Source organism: Hylobates moloch, unplaced genomic scaffold (genome assembly GCF_009828535.3).
Source record: "Hylobates moloch isolate HMO894 unplaced genomic scaffold, HMol_V3 SCAFFOLD_15, whole genome shotgun sequence".
NCBI lineage: Eukaryota > Metazoa > Chordata > Mammalia > Primates > Hylobatidae > Hylobates > Hylobates moloch.
In genome coordinates this window covers 41,425,830-41,439,852 of record NW_026652290.1, presented here as the reverse complement: position 1 = coordinate 41,439,852, position 14,023 = coordinate 41,425,830, and the positions used below count along the sequence as shown (strand labels likewise).

General features: G+C 47.8%; 1 protein-coding gene across 1 annotated transcript; it reads right to left on the bottom strand.

Moving 5' to 3' along the window:
* Positions 1–1,572: 1,572 nt before the first annotated feature.
* Positions 1,573–2,373, bottom strand: LOC116483281 (large ribosomal subunit protein eL8-like). The gene has a single exon (XM_032753641.1). The coding sequence runs from the start codon at positions 2,371–2,373 to the stop codon at positions 1,573–1,575; it is 801 nt and encodes a 266-aa protein (XP_032609532.1).
* Between the last annotated feature and the right edge of the window lie 11,650 nt (positions 2,374–14,023).

The following is a 14,023-nucleotide window of genomic DNA, read 5'->3' as shown; positions in this document are numbered from 1 at the left end:
AGGCCCAAATTTACTTTCCTTGGGAACTAAAGGACATAGTCACAATTGTTAACCCCACTGGCTTCCCAGAAAAAAAGACACATGGACATAAGGAATGGGGGAATCTCCGGCCCTGCAATGCTTCCTTGGGGTAACAAATTACCACAGGCCCAGTGGCCTCAAACAACAGAAATGTATTCTCACAGCTCTGGAAGCCTAAAAATCCAAGTGCCAGCAAGGTTGGTTCCTTCCAGAGGCTCTGAGGGAGACCCTGCTCGATATTTTTCTCCTTGTTTCTGGTGATGGCCAGAAATCTTCGGTGTTCCTCGGCTTCACTCCAGTCCCTGCCTGTGTCTTACACGGCCTTCTCCCTGTGTGTCCGTATCTCTGTGAATTTTATTTTTTTCTTTTTTGTATTTTTTTAGTAGAGACGGGATTTTGCCATGTTGGCCAGGCTGGTCTTGAACTTCTGGGCTCAAGAGATCCACCCACCTCAGCCTCCCAAAGTGCTGGGATTACAGACGTGAGTCACCACGCATGGCCAGTATCTCTGTGAATTTTCTTATCAGATACCAGTGATTGAATTTAGAGCCCATCCTAATTCAGGAAGACTTCAATTTAACTAATTACATCTACAAAGATCCTATTTCCAAATAAGGTTACATTCTGAGGTTCCGGGTGGACATGAGTTTTTTTTGGTGGGGATGCTATTCAACCCAGTACAGGCATCAAGGAAGTAGATTTTTCTGGGATGCTTCCCTAAATCAGTGTGGGAGCCTGACACTTCAGATACTTCACAATGGCTTAAATGCAGCTGCTACTGCATCAATTATTTGGCTCAAGGTTGAGTACAGGGTGATATCTATTGATGGGATGGTGGGATGGGGGAGTGGCAGATTCATATATATAGTCTGCAGTGGTGCAATCATAGCTCATTGCATCCTCAAACTCCTGGGCTCAAGCGATCCTCCTGCCTTAGCCTCCTGAATAGCTGGGACTACAGGCGTGTGACCATGTCCAGATACTTAAAAAAAAAAATTCTGTAGAGACAGGGTCTCACTATGTTGCCCGAGCTGGTGTTAACCTCTTGTTGTCGAGCAATCCTCCCACCTTGGCCTTCCAAAGTGCTGCGATTACAGGCACAAACCACTGCACCTGGCTTATATTTCTTTTGCTAAGACACTACTTGTTGATATATGAAAAACTCAATATTTGAAGTATCACAGAAAAACGTTGGCTAAATCTGGGAAACTGTGGCAAAATGTGACGTGCATTGAATGCAAACTCACTTCTGTTTATTCATAGTTACTCCAGATTTAGTTAGGGAATTATATCCTTAAAAAAGAAGTGTAAAAAATACAAACTCCTTAAAATGAACTCTAGTTTTCCATGTTTGCTGATTGTTCTTTCCTGTGACAGACGCTCATTTGTTCTAAGTCTCTATGAATTGCTGTCCTCCCAATTTCAAAATGATACTACCGAGACTGCCTGTTACCTAAGTGGAATAGGAAGGCCAAATAATACTCTTTTTTTTTAAGGAAAATTTGTATTATTTTAATTATTTTTATGCACAGAAAACTCAGTAGTGTACATTTAACCCAGTTTAGTGCCAAGTTCTTTAGCCTTTGCCTTTTCAAGCTTGGCGATACGAGCCACAGACTTAGGACCCAGGATGTTGCCGCCCCAGTGATGGCGGAGCTCACCGTATCTGTCGTTATAATTGGTCCTGATAGCTTCCACCAGCTTAGCCAAAGCGCTTTTGTCTTCCAAGTTCACCTGTGTGAAGGCGACAGTGGTGCAGGTCTTCCTGTGGACTAGACGGCCCAGTCTTGCCTTCCCCTTGATAATACAGTAAGGGACCCCCATTTTACGACACAGGGCAGGCAAGAAGACAGCCAGCTCGATGGGATCCACGTCGTGCGCAATCACCACCAGCTGAGCTTTCTTTTTCTCCACCAAGGTGGTGATAGTGTTAACTCCTGCTCGAAGGACAGGTGGTCTCTTGGTGGGGACATCCCCTTTGCCAGCAGCTTTCTTCTCGGCCCAGGCCAACAGCCTCTGCTTCTTCTCTTGCTTTGTATCCGGTCCGTACTTGTAGGCCAGCTTGAACAGCTGAGTAGCTGTTTGGCAGTCCAGGGCCTGTGTGAACTTGTTAATCGCAGGAGGCACTTTCAGCCGCTTATAGAGGATGGCTCTCTGCGGCTGCAACCTGACATAGCGGGGCCATTTCACAAAGCGGGTGAGGTCTCTTTTGGGCTGGATGTCCTGTCCAATGCCAAAATTCTTAGGCCTTTTCTCAAAGAGGGGATTCACCACTTTCTTAGCCTCCTGCTTCTTCATGACAGCAGGGGCCGGAGTCACCTTCTTTCCCTTGGCCGCCTTTCCTTTCGGCATCTTGGCGGCAGGAGGAGAGCCAAATAATACTCTTAATAAGAATAATAATAAAGGTCTGTGGCCAGGAGTCCTTTCTATGCCACACATGTAAAGAAAGGGCTGCCTTCGGATGTGAGCCCTGTGTGGCTGCCTTGATCCTGGCAGTTCCAAGAGATTCATCCTGTTTCTGACCATGTGTCTGTGGTCATTTGCCCAACATTCTAAGCCAAATCGCAGAGACTGACCAATGGCAGCCAGTCAGCATACAGTAACCGGGCAAGCAGAAGGTTTGAAAGTGGACTTTGTCGCCCAGTAGTTGCCTCAGCCTTCAGTGTCCACACACATGGGAAATTACAATCATGACTATTACCCTGGGCTTTGAACCTCAAACACCCAGGTTTCCATTCTGACTCTAAGACACCTGAGAGTTTTTGTGATTAGAAAACAAGCACATGACATGCCTACTACCCTGGCTTGCACACAGCTCTTATTATTATCATTTTTATGTCTACCATCAAAATCTGGAATGGAAACAAGAAAGATGCTGATGTTGGCGGAGTGGCAGCACAGAACACCTGCTGTAGGTGAGCCTGACTTCCAACCACCTGGGGCTCCAAGGAGAGACTGAATGGGGACTGGCAGAACTGCTGGCAGGTGACATTGGTTAAGGGTTTTATACTCTGCCACCAAAATGTCCTTTGGTGATACACCTGGGAACAAAGCCTGTCTACATTGGAAGTGAATCAGATCACTGGATTCCTTGCTTAGCTTCATAATAACACTATTTTCCTGGTCTTGCCATCAGACAAGGTGGATTATTAAGATCTTGAGACCATTCATGATGTTCTCCTCACTTTGAGTGATGAACAATCTGATGATTACTGCCTTCAGAGCACAAATACTTAGCCAGTGGTTCACACATTTTCTGAGTACTCTTTTTTTTTGAGATGGAGTCTCACTCTGTCATCCAGGCTGGAGTGCAGTGGCACGATCTCGGCTTAATGCAAGCTCCGCCTCCCAGGTTCACACCATTCTCCTGCCTCAGCCTTCCGAGTAGCTGGGACTACAGGTGGCTGCCACCTCGCTCGGCTAATTTTTTGTATATTTAGTAGAGACGGGGTTCCACCGTGTTAGCCAGAATGACCTCGTGATCCGCCTGCCTCAGCCTCCCAAAGTGCTGGGATTACAGGCGTGAGCCACCGCGCCCAGCCTCTGAGTACTCTTTAAAGAAAAATGTCATGAGCAACTGGGCACGGTGGCTCACGCCTGTAATCCCAGCACCTTGGGAGGCTGAGACGGGCAGATCACCTGAGGTCAGGAGTTCAAGGTCAGCCTGGCCAACATGGCGAAACCCCGTCTCTACTAAAAATACAAAAATTAGCTGGGAGCAGTGGTGTGTGCCTGTAATCCCAGCTACTTGGGAGGCTGAGGTAGGAGAATCACTTGAACCCGGGAGGCAGAGGTTGCAGTGAGCCGAGATCATGCCACTGCACTCCAGCCTGGGAGACAAATCAGACCATCTCAAAACAAACACACACAAATACACACACACACACACACACACACAAATCAAAGAAAAATGTTGTGAGCCCCCCACACTAGGAACTAGAGTACCTTTTCAATCTGGCTGATCAAAAGCTACCATGAATTCTGCACCTTTCCAAATAAATTTGTATTTTTAAAATTTCAACACAGTCTGCAGAAATTTGTAAAAGTCTATGTGGGAGATAGTTATGTAGTCTACAGCCAGGGTTCAGCATGCATTGGGATTAGATAATGCTTAGGTTTTGCCCGGTCTGAAGCCAGGGGTCAGACCTGCTAGGTCTGCACCCCAGCAAGGAAGTCAGATCACTGTTCTTCATTCCTTTGTGTTCCCCAGAGCTTTAACACCACCTCTCCCCATTTCTGCAGTCTTTCCTGTCTATGAATCAGAAAACTTCTATTACCTCTGGCCCCTGAGACTTGGCCAAGCTCTCCTGGAGCCTTTCTCCTGGGAGAATTTATCCAATGTGGATGACAATGGCACTGATGTCTCTAAGACATGTTGGGGTCCTAACAAGTGACTGATTAGAAGACAAAACAATGAAGTAATGTGGAAAATGGCAGGTTTCCTCCACAGGACAACAGTTGGGCCCCTCCCTGGTCTTTCACTCAGACACTGGCTAACGGAGCTGTCTCCGGGCGTTCAGACCCCTCGTCCCGCACTACCCACCACTGCACCTCCAGCGTCCTTAACACCTTTCAGGCTTTGGAATACCAGAGGCTGTTCTTGATGTTTATGTTAAGACCACTAGTGCCAACGACCTGTTTTGGGTTTTTTATTTTGTTTTGAGATGGAGTTTCACTCTTATTGCCCATGCTGGAGCGGAGTGGTGCAATCTTGGTTCACTACAACCTCCACCTCCCAGGTTCAAGTGATTCTCCTGCCTCAGCCTTCAGAGTAGCTGGGATTTACAGGCACCCACCACCACACCCAGCTAATTTTTGTATTTTTAGTAGAGACGGGGTTTCACCATGTTAGCCAGGCTGATCTCGAACTCCTGAGCTCAAGTGATCCACCTGCCTCGGCCTCCCAAAGTGCTGGGATTACAGGCCTGAGCCACCACATCCGGCCTCAAGGATCTGTTAAACATATCACCTCATCAACTGGATGTCTGAAGAACAGCCCTCCCTAATGAAACGGTGACCCCTCCCTTATTTCCATTACCTCCACCCCCCAACCTTGAAGAGAGGCCTATAGGGATAGGAACTTGTAATACGGGACTTTAATAAGTCAGACTCTCTGCTAAAATGGTCTACACCAGGGGTGTCCCATCTTTTCTTCCCTGGGCTACACTGTAAGAAGAACTGTCTTGGGTCACATATAAAATACACTAACACTAATGATAGCTGATGAGCCAAAACAAACAGAAAAATCTCATAATGTTTTAACAAAGTTTATGAAGGCCCAGAGTGGTGGCTCACACCTGTAATCCCAGCACTTTGGGAGGCTGAGGCAGGTGGATCACTTGAGGTCAGGACTTCCAGACCAGCCTGGCTAACACGGTGAAACCTTGTCTCTAATAAAAATACAAAAATTAGCAGGGCATGGTGGTGCAGGCCTGTAATCCCAGCTACTATGGAAGGATAAGGCAGGAGAATCACTTGAACTCAGGAGGTGGAGGTCACAGTGAACCAAGATCATGCCATTGCACTCCAGACCGGGCAACAGAGCAAGACTGTCACATACAAAAAAAAAAAAAAAAGGAAAAGAAAGTTTATAAATCTGTGTTGGGCCTCATGCAAAGCTGTCCTGGGCCTCATGTAGCCCTTAGGCCAAGGGTTGGACAAGCTTGGTCTAGACCATCATAGGCCCCCTGGTTACCATTTGAAGTGAGTTCACAAACGGTCTTAGGAGGATGTTCAGGTATTTTTTTTAATCAGTCTCATCATTCTTTCAGGTCTGTGGAGCATAATTTAAACCCTGGAAACTCTAGTTTACTAAATGGCAACCTGAAGTCATTGAAAGGCATCCTGAGTCCTTTCTTCTAAGAAGAACGATGCATGAGGGGCCTGGGTCAGTGAGTGTAGCAGAAACCCAGCCCGGCTGAAAAACGCTGTGTGCTTCAATATTTATTCGTTTGATTGTTTTTTCTCTTATTGAAGATAAGACATATCGAAAATGTTCTTTTGGAGGCAAGTGGTAACTGTTTAGGCCTGCCAGGGTTATAATCAAACACGCCCTTCATTTTTGTTTCACTCACATGACTTTTTCAAAAGTCTTCCCTGAGAAATATGCTTTGAAACTTAAAAAGAGAAAAATGTTCTCTGTTATATAACAGTTATTCACCTTGTAAAACTAAAGGTCCTAGAACTGGTTTCAATTATTTTTCTATTTAAGAAGATCTGCAACTCCATGAGTTTCTCAGTCCCAAGGGCTGAGAATATTTTTCTTTCCCTTTTTTCCTGCTTCGACTTACATAGATAGAAGTGAATTTCACAATGTGGAATGCATTGCTAAAGCTAAAAACTCCTAAGCTTCAAATTAGGAAACATCCCATCCTGGATCTAGGGAGAGAAAGCTTTTCCTCCCCTGGCCAATGCCCAGGCGCTTTTGGATGTACACGGAAGCAGGGTCCAACCAACGGGTCCCCGCGGGGCAGACCGGATGGCTTTCCGCGGGAAGGGTGACAACGGGGAACCCACAGATGGGAAGCCCGGCCCCATCGCCGATTCGGGCCCGGGGCTTTTACGCGTGTGCGTGCATGGGAGGTCCCTCCGCGCTGCGGCGGGCGAGCATCAGAAAGCGCTGGGCCTGGGGCCGCTCCTCACACCCGGCTTTGACCTGGCGTCCGGAGGGCAGCCGTAGCGGGAACCACGCTTCCCCTCGCCGGCCCCACCTCCTCCATCCGAGCGTCCCAGGCGCCTGGCGGCCCACCACTGGATGACGCCGCTGTGCGGGCCCCGGCTACCCCCGCCGCTCGACGGCGAGGCCGGCACCCCCTCGGCCATGGCCCGGCCCCGGGCCTGCAGCACCGAGGCAGGCAGCGAGCGGCGGCCGTGGGCGGCGCTGGGTTGCACCGGTCCTGCCACCGCCGCTCCTCGGTGTTTACTTTAGAAAGGGGCGCGCGGGGGTCGCGCGGGGCGCGAGGCGGGAGGCCAGTCCTCCAGGCCCGAGCCCGGGAGCGCGGAAGGCGCGCGGCGAGTACGGCAGGCCACAGCTCCCCAACCCCGGTGCCCCGCCGAGGATGCGCGGACCCCGCCCTGCATCCTGCGATGTGGGCTGGAGCCGCCTCCCGCTCGCACCCAGCGCCCTTCCCACCTCCGTACCAACCAATCAAACAGGGACGCGAACAACAAGCACCAACTTAACACCTTTTCCAATCTGGTCGCGGTGTTGAGTCCGTGGGGGTCCTTGACTTGCTTGAGCCTCGGAGTTACTCAGGCAGTTTTCAAAAATATTGATACCCCGGCTGCCCCTCCCTATCCCAGCCCCACCCCGCCCCAAGAGGTTCTGATGAATTGGTTTGGGCGAGCGCAGCCTGGGCCAACCGGCTTTTTCAGGCTCCCCGGGTGATGCTGATGTGCCCGCCGTTGCTGAAAACCACTGGACCTAGCAGTTTTGAAAAATCTCGGAGCTCAGAATTTCTGGCAGGCGGGCGCATCTGGACTTCTAGGAGGCTGGTCCCAGGTGACTCCAGTGTGCCGCTCCAGGTGAGCAGTGCCACCTCAACGTGACTCCCCATATCTGTAGCCAGGCCCTGCCAGTCCTTGCCCTCAAGAGCCATTTATGTCAGTGTCATTGCTGTGTGACATGGAGCTGCTGGCCCTCTCCAAATTCACTTCCTTTGTGGGGAACTGTGTGGTTGTTGTGAGTATTAAGCGACATTCACTTGCAAGGCTGTGGCATAGTCAGAGCTCAGTCATGCAGCCGTTACTGTGGCTGCTAACTGCTTCAGAGTCTCCGGGTAAGGAATTCTCAATCTGGATCAAAAACACCTTTGCCGACTTAACAACAACAAAAACCAAACCGCTCAGTTTAAAAATGGGCAAAGGACTTGAATAGACATTTATCCAAAGAAGATACATAAATGCCTACTAAGCACATGAAAAGATGCTCAACATCATTAATCATTAGGAAACGCAAATAAAAACCATACCCAAGAGGATGGCTATTATTTAAAACACAAACTAACGAGTGTGGGTGAGGATGTAAAGAAATTGGAACCCTTGTTCGCTGAGGGTGGGAATTTAAAGTGGTGCAGCTGGCCGGGGGTGGTGGCCCACGCTTGTAATCCCAGCACTTTGGGAGGCCGAGACGGGCAGATAACCTGAGGTCTGGAGTTCGAGACCAGCCTGGCCAACATGGTGAAACCCCGTCTCTACTAAAAATACAAAAATTAGCCGGACATGGTGGCAGGCACCTGTAATCCCAGCTACTCGGGAGGCTGAGGCACAAGAATTGCTTGAACCTGGGAGGTGGAGGTTGCAGTGAGCAAAGATCGTGCCACTGCACTCCAGCCTGGGTGACAGGGTGAGACTCCATCTAAATATATATATATATAATATTAAAGTGGTGCAGCTGCTATGGAAAACAGTATGGCCATTCCTCAAAAATTAAACATAGAATTACCTTATGATCCAGCAGTCCCACTTCTGAGTGTATACCCAAAAAGAATTGAAAGCAGGAACGAAAACAAATATGTACAGCAATGTTCACAGCAGCATTATTCACAATAGCCAAAAGGTAAAAGTAACCCAAGTGTCTATGGACTGATGAATGGATAAACAAAATGTGGTACATATACATACACTAGAACATTATTTACCCTTAAAAAGGAATGAAATTCTGATACATGCTACAACACAGATACACTGTAAACATTAGCACACAGAAAAGCATGATTCCACTTACATGAGGTCCCTAGAGAAGTCAAATTCAGAGACAGAAAGTAGAATGGGGGTTGCCAGGGGCTGGGGGTTGGGGGATTAGTGTTTTAATGGGGACCGAGTTTCAGTGGGGGAAGATGAAAAGTTCTGGGAATTAGATGCTGATAGTTGCAAAACAATACCAATGTACTTAATACCACACCACTGAATTGTGTACTTATAAATTGTTAAAATAGTAAATTCTATGTTATATATATTTTACCACAGTTTTAAAAAAATTCTGCTCCCAAAACATACGTGCGCACACACACACACGTTTGAGAACCACTTCTGGAAGCAGGAAAGAGATCGATTCAACAAAGCAAACAACTGCCAACTGCCTCCCACGTGCCAGCCCTGGAAGGTAGTTGCTGGGGCCCACCAGGGATCTCCAGGGCCAGCATCCTCCCTTCCACAGGGACACCATTACCAGGGTGAAGCTCCAAGGTCAGTTCCAGAGAGATAGCAGGACATTCAGAACCTGGACCCTGAAGTTCAACCAGGTCACTGGAGCTGACCCGGGATGGCATCTGACTCTCCTTTGGGACACTGCCCCATGAATCAGCCTGGTCCTGAAGCCTGGGGCATTTGGAGTGTAGGAGTGGGATAGGCAAGGGAGTGGGAATGACGTAATCAACAAGTGAATGGGGCCACTGTTAGCCCTATTTATCTTCTCAGCTGAGTTTCCTTGTTCGGGGCTGGCTGCTTTAAAACGCCACCCAGTAGAGGACAGTTGACCCCACATCAAACTCTCTCAAGCCAGGAGCTGGAGGGAACCTCACCTCGTGCCTTAAGAGCATCCATATCAGGATGGGAGGCCAACTATGTGAGTAACAAACAGAGTCAGGAGACTGCCGAATGGCAACCACAATGAAGAACCCACAGGAAAAAAGAAGATGAAGCAATGAGGTGAGGTGATATGGCAGGGCTCTCCAAGGACTCACTCTGCGGGTCAGTCTGTCTCTAGGAGAGGTAACACATCCCTTTGGACTCAGAGGGGGAGCCCCGTGAGGTTCCTTCATCTGATTTGCTTTGCCCTGAGTGCTAAGTCCTGTCCTCCTGCAGTGGGACAGGCAGGTCCTTCTCAGTGGCCGGGGGAAACATGGTTCCTTCCCCTTCTCATACTGGTCCTACAGCAGCTCCTTCCACCCAGGAAACTTCCCAAGATGCCTGCTCATGTCCACAGAGACTGGAAATAACCAAGGGAAAAGCCTGCTGTTATTTAGGACCTTATTATGTCACTGCTGATGCCATAATATTTGCACATTTACTGAGTGTCAACCAGTACCAGGCACTGGAACAGACCTGGGAAATACAATGGGGACACCATGACCATCTGGTCGACCAGTGGTCTCTTTGCTAGCTATTGCATTGAATGTTAGATGCTATGAAAAGCAAACATCATCTTATCTTGGCTCAGAGCTCTTGAGGCTTGTTGATTAGAAGACTCTAGAAATGCGGCCACGTGATCAATTTTACACCCTCCTCCCAGAGGGCCTATTAATTTCATCTATTACAGGTGACAGCTGGTGTCCCTAGTTTGACCAGCCATCTTATAGATCAGACTCTGAGTAGTTTTGTGCTAATACAGCGACACTCTCAGAAGATTTATTCCCAGTGCATGCCTTCCTAATGTGCTAAATATGCAAAGGACATTTACCTCTGCACACAACTCCATTACTAGCAGCATAATTAAGGCTTTCAGTTGAGTTGACCACATAGCCACATAATTCGCTCAGTAGAAATTAGGTATAAAATCCATTTTCTTTTCAAAGAATGTTTAACTGGAAATGACATCATAAAAAACTTCATTCTGTGGCATTCACTGAGAAGACTGCTAGACCCATGCATGTGCTGTCTTGTACCTGAAAATCTAGTCTCTCTGTAACTCCAGGTTGAGCATCTTTGCTCTAATATCTAAACCATGACAAGAAAAATAAATTCTAAGGTTTATATCAAGTAGAATTCCAGTTTCTTATGTCACATTTTATGTACACAAAGCTGGATAACCACATCTCTTTTATCTAAACGGTAACTTGTTTTACCTACTTCCATTTAATTCGTTTCTAGCTTATCTAATTAGTCTCATTTCACCTTCTAAAAGGGCACCAGCTGTGTCTTCTCCGTGCACAAAACCATCTCTGATCTAGGGTGCTTAATTTCATTCAATTCTTGCAATTATTCACTTTCTGTGGATGTACCCAGGTGTCTTCAGGCAATAGATGTATTTTTAAATAAAGCTAATGAGCATAGTGGATTTGGTCCAGAATGCACAATGTAGCTGCATCTGCACAGAGCATTACAGAGAACAGACAACTGCATGTTCCATTTAGCCTGGAAGAGATTCCTTAAGATCCCTGGGCTCTAAACCAGCAAACTATGGAGACTTTCAAACTATACTAGAGCAAAACAGTCTCTGGAGAGATTCCAAATCACTATCATATGTTGCAATTTTCCTTGGTCTACACTCACCTTTTGAATATCTGGCTTTTACCCCAGTTGAAATCAATGGGAACATTGCATTCAGGACAATGTATGTAATGAGAAAAACTAACTCCAAATATAAAACACTTCTCTGCCATTTCTTTATCTAAAATCCATGATTCAGAGGACCATGACGATATCCCATTGCTATAGATGTTTTTTCCCCAATGCAGTTTTCCTGTTTCCCTTTTTGCAGCGAGGTGCTGGCCACATAAGGTATAACAAATAGCAATATCTGCAGAGGAACTCTGAGAATGTGTGGAATGAAAAGAAACAGCCTTCATTCCTCACAGAGTGCTTGTAAATTGTAATTTGCAAAGTAATGCATTTGAATTCTTTTGTTACATTAAAAGTGGGACTTTTCTGGAAGTCTCATAGAAAGCCAAGCAAAAACAAAATGAAAAGTTGTTTCCTTTTCTGCAGATGATTAGTAGGAATTTAATAAGTCATCTTATTAAAGCCATCATGTAAGCAAGGCAGACACTTTTCCAAATCACAATTATGAGCAAAATCATAAATCTTACCCCAATTTATTAAATAATTTTCCAAAAGAATGAGAAAAGGTACACTAAGTCAATTACTTTGGATTTGTGTACATACTATTTTAAAGCTTTTTACAAGCATGAAATAATTATTTTTGAAAAGCAGTTTTAAACGATAGCATTAGCTGATTTTGGGTGTGATAAACCTTCATCTGTCCTCATGGTTCATATTATTCTTTGGTAGAAATGTACCGGAACAGCTGCCTGCTCCCTGCCGTTCTGCATGGAATTATTTCCTGGTACTATCCCCACCGTGAAATCAATTTCACTACAGCATCTCCAGACAAAGTACATGTTTGACACATCTTTCTAAAGGACAGCAGACTGCCTTTCAATTGGTCATGTGACTCTCCTTCTGCTAATTACCCATTGGAATGCCCCAGCAGAGAGAAGCAGGAAAGATGCTTTACAAAGAGCATCTGCCTGTGAGCTTTGCTGGAGAACAAAGGTAAACGCATCGCAATAAATGTGTAAAGATTGTTAAAGCTCACTTTATGAAACAAAGCCTGGCTTTAAAAACCACTAATCTTAAGACCCCGCAAAGCCAGTCTAAGATGCAAATAGTTGTCAAGATGGTCTTTTTCAAATATTATTTTCACGTTATCGATGTGCCGGGACCGTAAACACTTACCCAGTGCCTCTCAGCACATCTGTGTGGAGGTGAACTGAGAGGCAGGGACCTTTCCCACCTGCCTCTGCTTGTTCCTCAACCAGGCCACTCCATTTAACAATGTCTTAGCACCTTGCACAGGAAGCAGGCAAGGCAAGAGAAGCTGAAGAGAGACACCACAGACACCCGAGTCCGAAGAGCTGGAGGGGGCAGACCCCTGAGAATTTCCTGCCTCTCATGTGGTCCAGGAGTTCCTGTGTCCTCTGACAAATTACCTTTTCCCTTGAGTCATTTAGAGCAGGTTTCTTTTTCTTATCACAAGTTCATGAGGGTTTTTTTGTTTGTTTGTTTTTTGGGGGGACGGAATCTCATTCTGTCACTCAGGCTGGAGTGCAGTGGCACAATCTTGGCTCACTGCAACTGAGAGGTGACAGCGTGCTGGAAGTCCTCACAGCCCTCGCTCACTCTCGGCACCTCCTCTGCCTGGGCTCCCACTTTGGTGGCACTTGAGGAGCCCTTCAGCCCACTGCTGCACGGTGGGAGCCCCTTTTTGGGCTGGCCAAGGCTGGAGCCGCTCCGTCGGCTTGCAGGGAAGTGTGGAGGGAGAGGCGCGAGCGGGAACCAGGGCTGCGCGCGGCGCTTGCGGGCCGGCTGGAGTTCCAGGTGGGCGTGGGCTTGGCGGGCCCCCCTACTCGGAGCAGCCGGCCGGCCCTGCCAGCCCTGGGCAGTGAGGGGCTTAGCACCCAGGCCAGCGGCTGCGGAGGGTGTACTGGGTCCCAATTTCTCACAGGACCTTAGCTGCCTTCCCGCCGGGCAGGGCTCGGGACCTGCAGCCCGCCATGCCTGAGCCTCCCACCCTCTCCATGGGCTCCTGTGCCGCCCAAGCCTCCCAGATGAGCACCACCCCCTGCTCCATGGCGCCCAGTCCCATTGACCACCGAAGAGCTGAGGAGTGCGAGCGCACGGCGCGGGACTGGCAGGCAGCTCCACCTGCAGCCCCAGTGCAGGATCCACTGGGTGAAGCCAGCTGGGCTCCTGAGTCTGGTGGAGATGTGGAGAACCTTTAGGTCTAGCTCAGGGATTGTAAACACACCAATCAGCACCCTGTGTCTAGCTCAGGGTCTGTGAATGCACCAATCAACACTCTGTATCTAGCTGCTCTGGTGGGGCCTTGGAGAACCTTTATGTCTAGCTCAGGGATTGTAAATACACCCATCAGCACCCTGTGTCTAGCTCAGGGTCTGTGAATGCACCAATCGACACTCTGTATCTAGCTGCTCTGGTGGGGCCTTGGAGAACCTTTATGTCTAGCTCAAGGATTGTAAATACACAAATTGACACTCTGTATCTAGCTGCTCTGGTGGGGCCTTGGGGAACCTTTGTGTCGATACTCTGTATCTAACTGATCTGATGGGGACGTGGAGAACTTTTATGTCTAGCTCAGGGATGGTAAACGCACCAATCAGCACCCTGTCAGAACAGACCAGTCGGCTCTACCAATCAGCAGGACGTGGGTGGGGCCAGATACGAGAATAAAAGCAGGCTGCCCCAGCTAGCAGCGGCAACCTGCTCACGTCTCCTTCCACACTGTAGAAGCTTCGTTCTTTTGCTCTTTGCAATAAATCTT

Excerpts from the sequence above, each read along its gene's own strand:
- LOC116483281 (XM_032753641.1), bottom strand. The coding sequence starts at position 2,373 with ATGCCGAAAGGAAAGGCGGCCAAGGGAAAGAAGGTGACTCCGGCCCCT.